The following is an 18,199-nucleotide window of genomic DNA, read 5'->3' as shown; positions in this document are numbered from 1 at the left end:
CTCCCTTCAAAGTGTTTTTTTTTTTTTTTCACTAATTTAAGTATTAGTTTATAAGCTGATTTTGATTTTTAACTTAAAAAATATTATGCTATTCATTTACTATTATAATCCATGGTAGCAGATAAACGAGAAAAAAATTGAGAAAGAAAGCTAGGTTTAACATAAAAAGCCGTTAGAATCAAAACCGTTTTCAAACCATTGAACCGGCCAAAAACCGGTCGATCGGACGAACCGGGACCCGGTCGGTTTTCTTATTTTGCCCAAAAACGCCAAAACGCAGCCGTTTAGCTTAACAGTAAAACACCCCCAACCCTACCAACCCTAACTCCCTCCAACTCTCCAACGGCGCAGCTCACACTCCCTCTCTCGTCCCTCCCTTCACCCTCGAGCTGGCCGTTTCTCTCAACACCGGCGAGCTCAATCCCTCCCTTTCGTTCAGCCGCCGGACTGCTCCTGACGCCGTCGCCGGTTGGAGCTTCTAAGCTCACTCAGTTCCTCACTCAGCTAACGTCTCAGACTCTCAGCAGTGGAAGCACAGTCGCCGGGCTCGCCTCCTGCCTCCGTCGCGTAGCTCTGTTCCTCCGTCGCAAGCTCTGTTCCTGCCTCCGTCGCCAGTTCTGATCATGCCTCCTTCGCCAGCTCTGTTCTTCTAGGTATTTTACTATTTTTTTTTAACAATAATTGTTGAATAATTATTGTTGAATAATCTCTGAACTTGTTATGGCCTTATAGGTTGAATAATTGTTAATTAATCTATGAATTCCTAGGTTGAATAATAGGTTGAATAATGGTTGAATATTGTTAATTAATAATTTTGAAGTTCTGATTAACAATATTATGAAAATATCTGAATTCTGATTGTATGGTCTTCTTCTTAGTTTGAAGTTCTGAAATTGTTGTTCAATTTGTGTTCCATTTTTCTTGTAATGTTTTGTAAATTGTAATTGTCTGCTGCTGATGGATCTGTCTTGTATTGGCTGGTTGCTGATGACTGTAATTTTTTTTTTCAAATTTACTGATGGCTCGATGGCTCTGTTAGTCTGTTGCTTTCAATTCTTTGCTCTGTTACTGATGGCTCGATGGCTCTGTTAGTTGCTGATGGCTCTTAATTTTTTTGTTCAAATTTACTGATGGCTTTGTTTGTAGTTGCTGGTTTTGCTGGGTGAAGGTTTAGTGTTTTGAAATGTTTTATAACGTGCTAATGTCTGTAATTGCTGTTTTTGTTTGTAATTGCTGGGTGAAGGTTTAGTGTTTTGTGATTATTGGTTAATGTTTTGGTTTAGTGTTCTCTCTTTTCCAGATTTCCCTTCTCCCTATATTTCTGCATGTTGCTGAATTGGTAATCAATAAATTTGCCTTTTTGCTGTAAATCGGGACTTTACTAGGATTTGTTAAATTTGTTGCTGTAACTTGAATTTGTTGCTTCCCAGTCACAGAATCAGAACAGAATGCTCAGTCAGTGCTTGATTGATTATCTTTGCTCACTGATTGTATTTGATGATAAATTTTAAATTAATAACTTTTAAATTTTAAATTTGCACTGCCCATGTTACTGATTCACTGTTCTTTCAGTGCTTTTTTTTGTTGTTAATCATTGTGATGAGCTTTGTTAAAATTTGCACTGCCTATATTACTGAGTGTTCCTTCAGTGCTTTTTGTTGTTGTTAATCATTGTGGTGAACTTTGTTAAAATTTGCACTGCCTATGTTTAACATTTAAACTCTCAGCTTCTCAGCCCTGTTTGATTCTTCATCTCAGCCTCAGGCAATTGAATCGAATCAACCAGGCCTTCCTTTTCTTTTTCTTTTAGTTGATTCTTAATTTTTCTAATATATGTAGCTTTCTGAATCAAGTGGATTAGATTATGTAGTTTTCTTGATTTGGGAATTTTCGGAGACGCATTAGAAGTGCTATTTTATTATTATGTTTGCTATAATAATATTCACATGTTCTGTATGTTTGTGATTTTTTTTCGGTGTTTACATTTTCTTTCCAAGTCACTTGCTGTGGTTGTTGTTTGAGTTAAGGCTTTGTATGTGTGTGTGAGAATGTGATAATGTTGAATGCTGTTGCATCTAATAGGAGTTCTTGGAGTACTCTCATCTTTGGTCCTTTATAATTTATTTATTATTTTATTTTAAAACAGTTTTTCTGGTTGAACCACCGGTTGAACCGGTTGGACCAATGAACCAGTAAACCAATGACAAGCGGTTTGATGACTGGTCTGGTTTTTAAAACCTTGATCTAAATGCTATAATAATTTAATTAAATATGTTAAATTATTTAATAATTTATATAAAAATAATTATACATAAATTTTCACAATTCTTTATATACATTTTTTGTTTATCTTGTAGATTGTGTTATTAGACCATTTTTACGTTTTTTTTTTAAATTGTAGATTGTCGAACCGGTCGAACCGTGAACCGGTGGTATTAACGGTTCGGTTAACAATATAAAACCGCTAATTAGAAAACAGCCAACACTGTTGAACCGGCCGGAAACCGGTCGGTCGGACCGGAACTGGAACTGGCCGGTTTGGATTAAACTATGTCGTTTTGGTTCCTGCACGGATGACCTTCCTTCCCCTTACCTTCAGTCTTCATTCCAAACCCCTATCTTAACAGCTTCTCCCCAAATCAAAAAAGGAAGTTGAAACAGGAAACCCTAGCTTCTCCACCACCGCCGCAAGGACTGCCGCCATCCGTCGCTCTCAGGCACTACCGTCGTCTGGTATTCCGTGCTTCTTCCTCCTTCAAGAATCGCAGCTTCTTCTTCCTCGAGCTCGACGCGTCAGTTCCTGGTATTCATCTGCTCTTGCCGCCGTCCGTCGGGCGCTCAGTCACCATCGTCTTCGTCTGGTCGTCGCAGATTCTTCCAACCCACCACTGTCTTATGAGTTGTGTTCGTCGCCTGGCCTCTGTCTCCGTCACGATTCTGCCCCCCTCTTCTCAGATTGCTCAGAAGGAAAACCCATCTCCATTCCAGTTTCCTTCCTTCGAGTTCACAGAGCAGAAGCTCAACCAAGAAAAAAACCTTAGACTTCGACGGTCAGTTCACTGCTAACTTCTTCTGCTTTTTTTATTTATTCCATTTTCAATGATTATTTGATTACTGAATATTTGAATGTTTTGTGTTTTAATTTTCTATTGAATGATTATTTGATTACTAATGAGCTCTAGTTCTGCTGTGTTGCTATTTTTGTGTGTTGTGATATTTTTTTGAATGAGCTTCTGCTGTGGTGCTGTTTTGTGTGTTGCTTTTTTATGTGTTCTTTATTTTTTATTGACATGCATCTGAGTAATATCACCACTGTAACTTAACTACTTGCTCTGTTGATGTGCTTTTGATTTCTGAATGTCATGCCACTTGTTATGTTGCTGCTGCTGTTTTAGTGTTTTTTAACTTCTGAATTTGCTGTTTTTGAATTTTTGTTGATAGATTTATTGATTTTAGGATTTAGGGTGATTATTTGTTGCTGTATTCTAATTTTAGTTGCTGATTGTTGTTGATTTCTGGCTCTGTTTAGTATGTTGTGCTGATTGTTCTTGATTTTTGGCTCTGTGAGTGTTGTTCTGTTTTTGGTCTGTATTTGATCTTGTTCAAATTTCATGATTTTGTTACTGTCTCCTGAAAGTTGGGTTTCTTTTTCTAATATGCTTAACATCACAAAGATTTGGAAAAATTTGTTACTCTTTGTTAAGAATGTGCTGAAACTTTGTTAAAATTTGGCTGAAAATTTTGTTACAAGATAGATAGATAGATAGATAGATAGATAGATATGCCAAACTGGAACTTGAACTGTGAAGGATAACCTGTATTCTAATACTACTTTACTTCATATATTGTTTCTCATTCTTGGTGTTTTTGGTCCCATATACCCTTGAAGCCACTTCCTCCATAATGGACATCTGAGGTGAGGTTGATCTCCCTCTTGTTCTGTGAAGACTTGTGTGTGAAATCAATCCCCAAGTTGATCAACAGGTTTTGGATTCTTCATCTGTGTCAAGTTGTTAAGAGAATGTCTCTTATGAAGAAGACTCTAACCTCCTCAAAGGTGGAGAATGTCTCTTATGTCCAGTTGCTTATAGGAAGTGGAAATGGCATGTTATGATGTTGAGCTTAGCTATGAGTAGATGACCAAATATTTGTTATTGATTTGGTTAATTCAATGTTTTATTTTTTGTAACTATCTTAATGAGTTCAATAGTGATATAATGACTAATGAATGATAAATTGTTAATAATGATGAAATTAAAGGTTATATTAGATTTTGGTTGATGAGGTATTTTGTATTTGGAAGACATTTTAAAATTTATGTTAGACTATATTTGTTTATAATTTATTTATTATTTTATTATAAAACGGTTTTTCCGGTTAGATCACGGTTAAACCGGTTAGACCAGTAAACCAATGAACCAATAACAAAAACGGTTTGATGACCGGTCCGGTTTTCAAAACCTTGACAAACACACGGCCTCGGTCCAACTCGAACCTGGACTGAGTAACCCGAAATTGACTAGGAAGAAAGAAATAAAATCTGAAAAAGAGAGTAAAACTGGGACCGGGCCATATCTCAGGTCACCCGGCCCCGGCCCCGGCCCCGGCCCAGTCATCATACACATTACACAATTAGGGCTAGGGGTGTACAGGCAACAACGCTGACCCCTGACCTCGTCTTCTCTCCCACTCCCAGCTCGTCGTTCGACTGACGACGGTGGCGACCGACAATTGACGTCCGACGACTGACGACCTACGGTGCTGCCCTGCTTCTCGGTGACGACTGACACTCCTCAAGGTTCTTCTCTCTTCCCCACTTTCTGGGTTCTTAGATTTCTATTTTAAGTTTATTGTTATTAAAATTGGTATTCGGAATCGATGACTATTCAGAAAGCATAAGGAACTTGTGTTAGTTCGGGATTCAGTGATATGCAATGCATACAGTGGGAGCAATTATAGTTATTTTTTTATGGTTCCTTTCACTTGATCTAAGCTAAAAGGATGCTTATTTGATTATTTCTGTTTCTTTGTCTTTATTTGATTATTTGATTATTTACATCACTGCTTATTGTTATTAACACAGACCTTATATCAAAGTCTTGGTTACCTCCACAGCTTTGGAGGAAGCTCTTAACTGGAATCACTGAGCTGAAGAATTCAAGAAAGAAGACGAAGAAGATGGGTAATCAGAAGCAAAAGTGGACGCAAGATGAAGAAGACGCACTCATCGCTGGCGTGGAAAAACACGGTCCAGGAAAGTGGAAGAACATTCTCAAAGACCCTCAATTCGCACCATTTCTCACTTCACGTTCCAATATCGACCTCAAGGTGCAAAATTCCCCTGATTAGCCTCTGCAATTTCGTTTTTCAAATTCGCGTCTTATCTTAGTCTAAGGTTTTCTGGATAAACAGTGAAATTTGAGTGTGGGGTTTTAATTTTGTTCTTTTGTTGTAATTCAGGATAAATGGCGGAATTTGAGTGTTAGCAATGGCACTCAAGGGTCCAAGGAAAAATCTAGGGTTCCTAGAATCAAGGCTGCTGCCCCAGTTGCTGCTGCCCCAGTTGCTGCTGCTGCTGCTAGTAATGCTATTGTTGTTGCCGGGGAAGATGCTACTATTGTCACCACTATGATTCATCAACCTGATCCTTCTGTTGCTGTGGGTGATTCTTCTCAAAATGACGAAGATGCCAAGAATCGTCCGAGGTATATGAATTAATGTCACTAATTCTATATGGATTAGTGCAATTAAATGATGTGGATTAGGATTTAGTTGTGGTTAAAACTGTTGTATGCCTCAACAAAATAAGAAAGGTATTTTGTTACTTTTGAATTGTTGGTTGCTTTTGTTTATCTTTGTTTATCTTCTCTCAGGTACAATGCAATGGTTTTAGAAGCGCTGTCAGCTTTGAAAGATGCTAATGGATCTGACCTGAATGCCATTGTTAACTTCATTGAGGTCAGATTATTCATTTTTTTTATCGTAATGGTTTCAATACATCCATAGTTGATTGAAATGCTGTGCTGTGTATCTGAGATTATATGTTATATAGGTGTTGCATATAAAAGTTGGGAATGGAAATGTGATAAATATAGTTATGCATTCTTTATTGTGAAAGATATGGGATGGAATTTTTGGCATATGATTAGGTATCTTAAGTCCCCTCTTAGTCTAAGAAGAGAGTAGTAAACATTCTTTAATTTTTTGGGGGAGGATGAATGAGATTGGAAACACCAGAGATACTTTTAACATCGAATTCGGTAAGTCCCCTCTTAGTCTAAGAAGAGAGTAGTAAACATTCTTTAATTTTTTGGGGGAGGATGAATGAGATTGGAAACACCATAGATACTTTTAACATCGAATTTCTCATTGTATTTGGTTTGGGGGAGGGGGGGGGGATGAAATTTAATATGGACTGTCCATTGTCCATATTGTTCTGTTTTCAATATTCTCGCGTGTTATGTCAAATGCAGCTAAAACACAAGGTTCCTCAGAATTTCAGAAGGGCATTGAGCACCAGGTTGAGGAGGCTTGTTAGTCAAGGGAAACTTGAAAAGGTTTGTCCTATGTGATCCTTTTACTTTTATAGTTATTCATCTTGATTATTTCAACTCATGCTTTTACTGTTAGATGTATAGTTCCCTCAATATATTTTTGTTCCGCACTTTGTTTAAGCCATTGACCTAAATTACTCTTTAGTGTTGAGACTGCTCTCATGCCTCCTAAGAAGAAATTTCACATATCTAGGCTGAATGATTTCAGAACTTGTTTTTGCTCTATGTGGATTTGTCAACTCTTTACACGGAATGCAGGTACAAAACTGTTACAAGATTAAAAAGGACTATTCACCTGTGCCAAAATCACCAGTTGCTGTGAAAAAGAATGTGTGGCCACAACGGCAACAACCACCACCACCCCCGGAGTTTGTGGCATCTAATGAGACAATAAAGGAAGCTGCTGAAACTGCAGCCTACAGAATTGCCGAGGCCGAAAGCAAGTCATATTTAGCCGCTGAAGCAGTCAAGGAGGCAGAACGAATTGCACGCTTAGCTGAAGATGCTGAGGCGATGTTACAGCTAGTACAACAGATTTATGATGCTTGTACTTCAACTCAACTATCCTACCTACCAAATAGTGAATTCTCTAAGTTGATTTAGTTATCACTGCTTTTGGGTTCATAAGCACTGATCTTGTGGGTTTACCATTGCAGGTTCGCGCGGTGAAGCTGTCATCTTGGCATCTTAAGTTGGTCAGTGTCGGGTCTATCAATGGACTCCTGGATTTTGCTCTCTGTAAAAATAGTTGTTCATATAGTCTAGCAGTGTTTTAACTTTTTAGGTTTACTATATCGAATTTCATTTCTTGAAGCTGCACTTAGGTGATGTTTATATTTAGTAACACAGTTCACCGATTTTGCATCCGAACTCGAAGCAATATATAAACTAACATGAAGTTAGTTTCATATGTTAACCACTGTTCATGTATTTTGCAAGTAGACTTCTTTGGACTTCATTTTGGCCTTCATTAGTTTAGAGTAAAAAAAATTTTCAAATTTATATGTTTGGCCAATAAAGAAAACACCATCGAATGTTGAGTGACAAGTTAGCTTTTCATACTACATTAGTACATTTAACTTTCGCTTACCAATTTTACCAGTCCAGACAAGTTAGTTTCATATATTTGTCAAACTATCAAAACGTTATACTAAGCCATACAAAGGAAAAAATATCATTTTCCAAAACTCCATTTTTCAACTTTAATTTTTAAAATATGAATTTTTTTTTATTTAGGCCGAGTTAGCCGCACTCTATATATTTTATAGAGTTTGCCTGACTCCGAACTCTATAATTTTTATAGAGTTCGCCTAATGCCGGCGAACTTCACTCGAATTTTTTTTAAAACCAACGAAATTCAAATTTTTAAGCCATTATCATCGTCTACAAGAGTACATGGTACACAAGCATATTTAACAAGGATTTTTTTCATTATAAATGAAAAATATATTATTTTTCCAATATTTTTGAATATATTTCCAATATTCTTGTGTACTCCTATGTACTCTGGAGACGATGATAATGGTTGTCATTGTCTATTGTGAAGTTTAAGAACTTGAGTAGCCATTTTTTTTAGAATTTGAAGTGAAGTTCGTCAGATTAGACAAACTCTATAAAAATTATAGTGCGGCGAACTTGCTTTGCATAAAAAAAACTCGTATTTGAGGAATTAAAGTTGAAAAAAATGGAATTTTCGAAACCAATCGATTGAATTAACTAAACCCAAATTGCTTTGATGATTTCAATCAATTGAATAAGAAAAATCCTACAAAATTCAATCGATTGTGTATCAATTCCAATCGATTGAAGTTTGGGAAGTCTGAATTTCAATCAATTGGTTTGTGCATCTAATCGATTGAATTTCTAACAAACACGATTTTTCCAACCCAATACGTATATAATTGGATCAATGATAAAATTATAATCGATTAAGATTACAAAATATTTATTACGATAAATGGAAGATCTAATTTATTATTGTTTTAATTTTTAATTCTCAATAAACATGATAGATGAATGATAAAAAAATAATTTATAAAATAAAAAATAAATTTTATAATTAAATAATATATAAAAGACTAATTTATAATTAAAATTAAATAAAGACTATTTACCAATTATTAAAAAACTTAAAATACATGTTTTATGATGGGACCATTTAATGGTCGAAACGTTCTCGAACCATTGAATCCTTTACCGAGATACTATGTATAGGATAGTAACTATCAAGAAACTAACATTGTAGTAACCAACAACAGAAGTAGTTAATATCCATTTTTCTAATTAAATCACTAATATCTCTAAAATATACTCTAATTGGTTGAATAATTAAACGATCGGACTAACTTTATTTTTTATTGTAAACTTTAATATTCTTTATCTGAGCTCATTTGGTGCTCATGTTTATTGTTTTGTTTTGCAAGCTGCATGGTTTCGTTTTAATACAATTGGATTCATTGAACTATATTTTTACAAAGGATTTAGCTAACATATTAAGTTTACAAATTAAAAAAGTTTTTATTAAAAATATAAAAAATTTAAGTTTTTAATATATTTATTTTTATTTATTAAATGAATATTTAAAATTTTCTACTAATAATAAGCTTATTAAGTGTTTTAAAGATACATGTTAGTTAAATTTTTTTACAAATTAAATAGATTTATATGTTTTCAATGAGATTAATTTTGGTGTATATAATTAGGATAGATTAATTATTAATTTATTAATCTTTTTTACAAGCAGCACTATTAATCTGGTTGAAGAAAGCCACTCGCTGAGCTTCCTATTATCACAGAAGCCTGCAACAGAGAGAAAGTCAATTAGACTTGAGGCATAATCAGACTACAAATGTGCTTCCAGAGATTAGAGTCATTAGTCCTACAAATTTTTGGTAAAATGTCTTCTCCACTATACCCCAGCTCATCTTCATCATAAAAGCGTGGTTGAGATCCTTAACATGTCGTATGCCCAATCCCCCTACTTTCTTGGGTTTACTAATCTTCCTCCAGCTAACAAATAGGTTAAAGGATTAAATGATTATATTGTTAAAAAAAATTAAATGAAAAAATAATTTTATTTTCAAACATAAAAAATATAATTGAATCAAATATAGGAACAGTTTTGAACAATTTTGAAAATGATAAAGATAAAATGTATATTTAATATCAACTTTTTATTCAATATGTAGTTAAAATTCTATTTTTATTGTTATTTTTTCACGACGAAAAAGTGTATATTTGAATAGTAGATGTTGGTGATATAGTGTGACTTTTCTTTTTCACATTTTTTTCATTATGGTAAATGTACATTTTGATTTTTAAGATCGATAAGCTACATTGATTTAGTTTTTAATTTTTTAATTGCTATAATTTGATCCTCCAAATTTAAAAGATTGTATTAATATAGTCTTTTGTGTATTTTTTGTTACTGGAGCTCAATGCCATTAGTGACGTGTTTTAAGTTTTATCACGCTAAACATATTAAAACGATATCGTATGCATTTTAATGTTAAAGAAGGCATTAAACGACGTTGTTTGAAGGTTTAAACAATCCAAAAACGTTATACGCCTCCTTTTTAATTGAGACATACATCTACCGCTTCATTTGCAAAGTCCAAGAGAATATTAGCCAATGATGATGTACTTGTTCAGTAAAGGATAGAGTTGGCAATGAGTAGAGTAGGGTTTGGACTTTACCCTAACTCTACTCGTAGGTTGAGAATTTCTCAATCCTAATTCTATTCGCACTCTAAAGTTTTTAACCCTATCTGACCCGTAGACAAATCAATTTTGTTTAAGCAAATATAAAATTCATTCTATATTTCATACATATTAATAAAACAGAAAATTAAAAATTAAAAATAAAATTTTAAAGAAATCAAACATAAAATTATAAATAGTATGATCATCAAGTTCTTAATAAAATTAAAATAACACAAACAAAGATAAATGTTATTCTTCTTTTAATTTCAAGTTCTTGCAACATTATTCTTTAAATAACAAACGTACTATATTAGTAATTTAAATGATTAGCTTAGTAGTTACTTTGAGTTTTTACAAAGAAGTTATGGGTTTAATACCCACTTTTTTCACTACAATTAATTTTTAAATATATATTATATAATATATTAGTGTTATGAGTAGGATAGGGTATGATATATCCTGAACCCGCACTCGACCTATACCCTACCCTATCCTATCTGCAAGCAAACTTGCACTGTACCCTACCTTACCTGCAGCGGATCGGGTAGGCAACCATATCCGAATGAGTTAGGTTGGATTGGGTACCCAATTATAAAAAAGGAGAAGACGAAGTGATCAAAAGAGAGGAGTATAATGTTTTAAGATTGTTTAAACCCTCAAATGATGTCGTTTAATGCTTTCTTTAGTGGCAAAATGCGTACGACGTCATTTTAATATGCCCAGCATGATAAGGCTTAAGTCACGTCTCACGTCACTAACGGCGTTGAACTCTGGTGACGGAAAATGTACAAGAGACTATATTGGTACACTTTTTTGCATTTAGGAGACCAAATTATAGCAATTGAAAAGTCAGAGACTAAATTAGTGCAACTCGCCAATCTTAGTGACCAAAGTGAGACTTAACTTGCCATTAGTTATCAGGATTATCAAAAGGAAAGGATGCACGTTAACAATAGCGTTAAGTACGATTTTGGTCCCTAAGGTATATAGGCCGAAAATTTTTTCCGTCCCCAATCTTTTTTAGCATACAAAATCATCCTTAAGGTTTAACTTGATTTTAGAATTGTCCTTACCTTAGGAACCAAAATCGTACGAAGGTGGCGGTAGAAGTGGAGGCAGAGGTAGATCGTGCACAACTTCTTCTTCTTCTTCTCTTTCCCCTTCTTCTTTCCTTCCCTCTTCGGAAGAGTAGAAATACTCTTTTTCTCTTTTTTTCATTTTATAATTTTTTTGTTATGGTAATTTAGTCCAAAATTTTAATATTTAAGTAAAAAAGACAATTTTAAAATTTGGTTTTAAACTTTAGAGACGATTTTATATGCAAAAAAAAGTTGGGAACGAAGAAATTTTTTGACCTATACTTTAGGAATCAAAATCGTACTTAACCCTTAATGATACGTAGCTAATACTGCTCATTGGATATGACTAAATTCAAAATAAATAGATAAAATAAAAGCAAAGACAAATCAAGACAATTGCGTTTACTTCTAATAAAGCATAAATATTAGTGGCAGCTTTTTTGGTGCTCACTGTTAATAGTCACTATGCTATGGTGACTAGTCAGTTGGTTGCAGGTTGCAGCCAAGGTACCTGAGCTTTGTGGCAATAGATCTTGAACGGAATTTTCAGTTTTGAATCGCATGAACTTTTTGGAGAAAAGTATTTAATCAAAGTAAGCTATTCCTAATCAAATGAACATACATGTATTTATTAAATAACAAACAGAAAAACAGAAAAACAAAACATAATAAAGTCCTTGGCAATGCATTACACATTGTAATTTATGTCAGTGATCAAGCATGACTTGCATACGAGCATCAATAATTGAATAGGAACTATCTATCTATTTGCCTCATGTAATGATTTAAATAGCACAAAGCTAATGTAATCATGTCTTTTCAGCCGGTGTTATATGAATGGTATCTTAACCAAAAAGAAATAGCACGCCAAGATTGCACTGCTACCAGAATTACTAGGCAACAATGACAATAGCGTGCTCCTCAATATCTAAGGAAAAAATTACCTATTTCTTTGCTAACCAAAAAGAGGGGAGGAGGGGGGTAGGTGGGGGCCAGTGGGCAAGAAGCCCAAGTCTGTTATATTTACTACCTAACCATGTTACATTAAAAAGGACCTTTAAGGATGGGATAACAAGAATCATCCTGTATCTTAACCAAGAATTGCTTTTATGTTTGTTTTCTGCTCCTCCGTTAATGATGTGGGGAATAGAACCTCAAATGTGACATAAAGATTTCCTTTCTTTGTGCTCACATGTAGTGGCATTCCCTCTCCTTTGAACTTCCTCACTTCCTTTGGCTTTGTGATTCCCTGATGGTAGAAAAAAAAAGAGGTGTCTTACATCTGTGCCTTTTCTTATAATTTTACAGAGAGAAGTGGAGAATAATTACTCAACAGTCAATATTGATTTTTCAATCATTCCTTAATCTATGTGCACAATTAGAATTGCAACAAGAAAATCTCATTGCTTACCTTGGTGCTTATGTCCACTAGATGCTCATCTAGGTGTTTAATAGTCTTCTCAAAACCAACAAGGGCTTGGACCTGAAGATAAAGGTTGAAAAAAAAAAAAACTTCACAATGCAGAGGTTTGTGGACACTAAAAACAAAGCAGCTAAGGGACTGAGTATTTGGTTCCATTCTCATTTCCAAGGTTTTTCTATTTTCAGATTTTCTACCGGAAATGAATATAGAAAACAGGAATTTATTGAATTAACTATTTTTGCTACCGAAAATGAAAATAAAACATGGAAACAAAAACCAAACAGGTCCTAATTGTTGCAAAATCATTGATTCCACTTGCCAAGAGTTAGTAAAATAGTAATTTACTAGTTAATATATGCCATGGACCTATTGAACATACTCAAGGCCAGCAAGTTCAGTTATTAGTTGATAAGCCTAGAAAAGTATTTACCAGTGTTATAGTGACTGTTGTGTGCAAGTCGTTGCCTTCCCTTCTGAAGATGTCATGGGGTGCTGTTCGGATTCGAAACTGTTCAAAATACCATCTATGTTGTTAGAATGCTGCACACATAAAATGCAAAACAGTTGCTATATAAATTGAAAAAGAAACTGTTACTAACCCTTAGATCTCCAGGTTCTCCATCAACTATGGGCTCACCATCTTCATAAAAAAGTACCTCCTGAAAAAGGACAAAAAATCAGATTGTGACTAAACTGCATTACAGTCCATGCAAATTTGTACATATGATTTATAACAAAACGCAATGGCCTAGTCTAACCAATGGAACCAACTCCAGTTAAAAAGATAAGGCTTAGTTATTTAATAACTTTGGTTACTTAGGATATGCTAGTTAAAGTGAAAAATGGGAAGGGTATGAATTTGGACTATGGAGTCAAATGGAAAGCTTCTAAGCTTTTCTCCTTTGAGCTTGATTGATGAGGGAAAACATTTTTCAGTTCACTCTCCTTTTATTTGAAATTACAAATGTTCTCTTAAATTATGTATTTTCTTTGAAAAAACACTATGTACACCAAAAACTCTTAGACACCCATATAAAAATACAGTTGTTAATAATTAATTGCGTATTTAAATTATTTTTTATTTAACAAAACAAAGAGAACCCACGTATGGTTGTTAAGAAAATACTAGAGTCAAAACAGTGTTTATTATAAAGGGTGTACATGTAGTGGGATTGATTTTCCTTTTTAACCAAAGTTTCCTCCCTTTCACTCTAATAGTCTAATTGTTTCTTTCAGCTTGTCCCAGAATGCTAAGAAGGTTGCTGCTCATTGTGGATGTAGTTGGTGAGGCGGTACAAAACAAACCCAAAGGCACCAAAGAAAGCACTGAATGGAACAACTAGTGTAAAAAAGTGCTTGTAATTTTGATAAAAACATTGATCTATTTTGTGTACAACAACATGAAAGGATGAACCCAACAACTACGGAAAGATTCCCATGTCTTCAAGAATGGTATGAGCTTAGCACTGCTCCCTCTTGCATTAGCAACAAGAATATCTTTCATATCCCTTAGGATTATGTAATTGAACAAGGAAAAGAAAATCAACCCCAATAGAACAATTTCTTGAGCGTGGATAACTCAATACTCACAAAGTTTTGCTTTTCAACTTCAACCTCAACATCACCAACAAACCCATCAACAACTGTAGTAGCCTCAACTTTGTAGTGGAACAAAGTTGTGTCCTTTGTGAAAACCCATTATTAATATTGGATTTTGAGGGGAACCTAGTAATGGTTTTAGAGAATAATCCATTTGTTGTTAGATAAGAACCATCAAGAATTCTTGATTTTTGGTGTGAAAAATCTATGCTTCAAGCCTTGTGATGAGTAAAACACCCTAGTTTCTGGGATTTGTTGAGAGAGCGAGAAGACCTTTGATTGAAGGACAGCCTCCATGGAGGCAACAAAGGTTGGGTTAAAAAAAGAAAATATCAAAATTTGGGGGAACTTTAGAAATTTTGGATAAAAATGATGAGGTTGAAGTTATAACTGATTTTGAAAGGACTACCTATAACATCTCTTTATAGAGGGTTACCGAATTCTTGGCCTAAGAATAGTATAACAAAAATGGGTGGAGATGAAGTGAAACCAATTTACATTCCTCTTTCAACAATAACTATAGAGAGAGGGAGAGGGAGAGGGAGGGGGGGAGACAATTCTCTATGCTAACTTTCCGTTGCACCAAGCAATTGTAAAATATTGTATCAAAATTTTAGTTTAACCTAGGACACCTAACAATCAATTAACTTCTTTGTTTCTCTTTATACATGAAATCTTTCTGTCTGCCTCTCTCTCCATTTCAAGTTCTAATAAAAGTTTTTTTCTGGACAATTAACTGCAGCTTGAACACTTTTGTTTTTTTTTTTTACTTTACTAATAAAATCCCTTGGTGTATAAAACCAAGATAATAAATTTCACCCCAGAAACTTTCTTTGACTAAGATACAGTTAAAAGTTAAAATGCTAAATTTATCTTTTCATGAATGATCCACCAAAAGTTTTTTAACATACAATTATAAAATTTTGAACTAATTTCAATTCCAGTAGGATTAATATCAGATTTATAAACTACATGTTAATTCTAATTCTACCATCTAAATGTAGCCTCTTGTCTTCAAAAGTTAGATAAGACATAATTAGACATACCTTAGAGAAAAACATATATGAAAATAGGCAACAAAACACGAAATATTCATGATTGGTTATTGCTTAAAAGGTGATACACACATGCATGTGAGAAAGCGTACCTGCCCATCTTGCATGCCTTTCTCAATATCAACCGTGATAAAATAACCTTCTCTTTCAAACTTAACATTCGCACATTGGTCACAGACCTAACAGGTAAATCAACAAAGATTAGTGAAAAACTTCACATATGTTGACAAGAATAAAATAAAGTGGAACATCTTCTCTATCTATCCCCATAAAACGGGGAAAAATAACTTGGCTTGAAACTGACTAAAAAATTCAATCATATAAGACAGATGCCATAAACCAAGAAAGGTTTTATGTTTATTATCATAAAATATAAAATCTGTATCCTAAACATTTGTTTGCCGGGGAGGTTGGCAGGAAAAAGAGAAAATAAGGAAAAGATCAATCTTTCAACATTGATGTTTACCTGCTCTGTCATCTGTTGGAACATCCCAGGGCCAATTTGCCTGTGATAAACCTCATTTCTACAGTTACAGCGTCTCTTCCCAGGTGCTGGCTTTATAACATTCTTCTCCCTCCAAACCTGATAATTACAATGTAAATTAAAAGAGCAAAAAATGGTCTACAAGTAGGCAGACAATAGTTAATTAGTATGATAATCTACAACTTTTCCATGCCTGTGTGCTACAGTATCAGCTTATTGAACAAAAAGAACAGAATAGGCAATAGGGGGAATTCTCCAGGAAAATCTTCTGCCACATGCAAATGAAAATTGTGCAAAAGGTGAATGAGATCGAGTGTGATGTGCACATGAATCATTTTAGCCGCTCCAAATCCAGTTCTGCTATGCAATGGCGCTAATATTTATTTCCAATTCATTTCATGGGTTGATTTAGTCAGTATAAGAGTAACTTCATGTGAAACTGATTGTATTAAATTTAATTCCATATGAATCTATCTTTGGCAAAAAAGATGTTACAAAAGTTGGTAGATGGTGTCATGCTAATATCCCATATCTCAGTGATGGATGTGTCTTAACAATAGGCATATGAATTTTATGCATGGAACCAAGACACTAGCTAGACATGATCTCACCTTAAGGGAACCTCCCATGTATAAATCTTCCAGGGTTGCATCCAATTCAACAATCACATCATCACCTTTTGCAACCCTTTCTTCCTCCTCCTCCATTGGACCCCCACCAAAGAAACTGAAAGAAGAATTCATGATGTTGTTATGATCATGAAATGAAGTGTAGCAGGAAAAAACACAAACTCAATGCTTCCGCACTTTGCTTATTTATGATCTTGAAAAAGTTCCTCATATGAACATAACTTCTAAAAATGGTCAGAGGGCAAGTTCAGGCCGTCAATTAAAATGCATACGGACATTGGGAACTAAAAGCAACTAACCATAATATCTACTTCCAATGCATGAAAAGAGTTTTGGTTGTTATTGTTTTTGCAAGCACATGCATATATTCATTCAGTGTCAAATTCAACATGAAATAAGATACAAGGTTTTCTACTAAGGCCAGTAAGTCAATGTGTAGAAGATCAGTATGTATGCATGGATTATAGACTTACCTACTGAAGATGTCTTGGAAGTTCATTCCCATTCCAGGACCACCTCTACCTCCACCAGCAGTGTGCTGTTTCAAACCCTCCTCGCCATACCTATCATAGATGCTTCTCTTTTCGCTATCCGACAGCACTTCATATGCTGACAACAATAAAAAACAAAACATCCTCTGAGGGTATGATTGGACGGAGGGTTTTAGAGTAAAATTGAAAAGAACTGTGTTGAGGCATAGAATATTCTTAAACTCCAGTAGTAGGGATAAAGCTACGACATCTAATCTATTTTTCCTAGACAACTAGTTGGAAGCAAAACTGATGCAGTAAGCCACCATTTATACAATTTTTCTCCTTTCAGTCTAAATCATTAGTATCTAGGACAGGGTATTCCAGCTAATTCGGCTAGAGCTTAATTGACTTTGACCCTACGGGATAAAACTCTCTTCGTTAGTCTAATATCACACTGTAGGTAGTGTCAATGAGCTGAACTCTTTCACAGTAACATCTAATCAGGTGCTATCAAGAAGATAAAATTTATACCTTGTAGCACTTGATTGGATGTCACATAGAAACTAACCTCATATATACTTAAAATGAAGAACTTGCTCCATCACCAAACACATGATAGCATAGCAAAAGCCAAAGGACCAAAGAATCAAACATGGATAAAGAAACAAAGAAGCGTATATGGTTTAAGTAACTACCATTGTTAATTTCGGCAAATCGCTTATTGGCTTCCTCGTTCCCCTGGTTCTTATCAGGATGGTACTTCAATGCCAGCTTCCTATACGCCCTCTTTATCTGTTCATCGCTCGCACCTTTCGATACTTGAAGTACGTCGTAATAGCTCTTTCTGCGCAAAATTAAGAATGAGATCCAACGAAAATTTGCAAAATTCCAACGGAAAATGCTTGCGCCGTGTTTGGTCAACTCGCAATTTAAAAAAAAAAACAAAAAAAAAAAGAAATGAATTAATACACGGCGATGGCGCTGAGAGAATGATAGCAAATAGCGCATAGAAGAAGGAGGAAGAAAAGCTTGGGTGTTCGATGCTCCATGGAATGAAAGGAATGGAAGATAGCTCGTTAACTAGGGATCTGAGATTTAAGAATGTGATGTGATTATAGAATCTATTAAACTACACTTTTATGTTAGTCTATCATAACAATAAAAAAGTCTTAACTAAATATATTATAGAGCATTATCTTAT

At 34.6% G+C, this 18,199-nt stretch overlaps 2 protein-coding genes across 13 annotated transcripts in view; one reads left to right on the top strand and one right to left on the bottom strand.

Annotated features, from left to right (window-relative positions):
• Positions 318 to 7,556, top strand: LOC107617949 (telomere repeat-binding factor 4). 11 transcript variants are annotated; one of them, XM_021112357.1, is made up of 10 exons: positions 318 to 653; positions 2,402 to 3,050; positions 3,890 to 4,057; positions 4,697 to 4,798; positions 5,084 to 5,328; positions 5,461 to 5,705; positions 5,874 to 5,958; positions 6,474 to 6,557; positions 6,813 to 7,101; positions 7,211 to 7,556. In XM_021112357.1, exons 5-10 carry the CDS (start codon positions 5,179 to 5,181, stop codon positions 7,243 to 7,245), a joined length of 888 nt encoding a protein of 295 aa, XP_020968016.1. In that variant the 5' UTR covers positions 318 to 653; positions 2,402 to 3,050; positions 3,890 to 4,057; positions 4,697 to 4,798; positions 5,084 to 5,178; the 3' UTR covers positions 7,246 to 7,556. The 11 variants fall into 11 exon arrangements, with proteins under 11 accessions (XP_020968016.1, XP_016175332.1, XP_020968019.1 ...); XM_016319846.2 differs by lacking the exon at positions 2,402 to 3,050; XM_021112360.1 differs by lacking the exon at positions 3,890 to 4,057 and having other exon boundaries at positions 5,116 to 5,328.
• The window catches only part of LOC107618534 (dnaJ protein ERDJ3B), a 6,777-nt gene continuing 566 nt past the window's right edge, over positions 11,989 to 18,199 (bottom strand). The window contains exons 2-11 of one of the 2 annotated variants that reach the window (XM_016320625.2): positions 17,968 to 18,119; positions 17,694 to 17,842; positions 16,999 to 17,134; positions 16,508 to 16,622; positions 15,879 to 15,995; positions 15,505 to 15,591; positions 13,358 to 13,417; positions 13,189 to 13,266; positions 12,747 to 12,818; positions 11,989 to 12,584 (exon numbers count right to left, since the gene is read on the bottom strand). In XM_016320625.2, the coding sequence (XP_016176111.1) occupies positions 12,426 to 12,584; positions 12,747 to 12,818; positions 13,189 to 13,266; positions 13,358 to 13,417; positions 15,505 to 15,591; positions 15,879 to 15,995; positions 16,508 to 16,622; positions 16,999 to 17,134; positions 17,694 to 17,842; positions 17,968 to 18,047 (1,053 nt within the window). In that variant the 5' untranslated portion in view covers positions 18,048 to 18,119 and the 3' untranslated portion in view covers positions 11,989 to 12,425. Of the gene's footprint in view, positions 12,585 to 12,746; positions 12,819 to 13,188; positions 13,267 to 13,357; positions 13,418 to 15,504; positions 15,592 to 15,878; positions 15,996 to 16,507; positions 16,623 to 16,998; positions 17,163 to 17,693; positions 17,843 to 17,967; positions 18,120 to 18,199 lie in introns of those variants that run through there. The other variant, XM_021110722.1, reaches the window with a different exon arrangement.

Source organism: Arachis ipaensis, chromosome B09, assembly GCF_000816755.2.
Source record: "Arachis ipaensis cultivar K30076 chromosome B09, Araip1.1, whole genome shotgun sequence".
NCBI classification, from domain to species: domain Eukaryota; kingdom Viridiplantae; phylum Streptophyta; class Magnoliopsida; order Fabales; family Fabaceae; genus Arachis; species Arachis ipaensis.
Note: the sequence above shows the minus strand (reverse complement) of the source record. Positions and strands in the feature narration are given on the sequence as shown.

Bases quoted from the DNA above. Each gene is read 5' to 3' on its own strand.
- LOC107617949 (XM_016319851.2), top strand. From the start codon at position 5,179: ATGGGTAATCAGAAGCAAAAGTGGACGCAAGATGAAGAAGACGCACTC. The intron at 5,329-5,460 runs GTGCAAAATTCC...GTTGTAATTCAG, and splicing joins GTTCCAATATCGACCTCAAG to GATAAATGGCGGAATTTGAG. The intron at 5,706-5,873 runs GTATATGAATTA...ATCTTCTCTCAG, and splicing joins GATGCCAAGAATCGTCCGAG to GTACAATGCAATGGTTTTAG.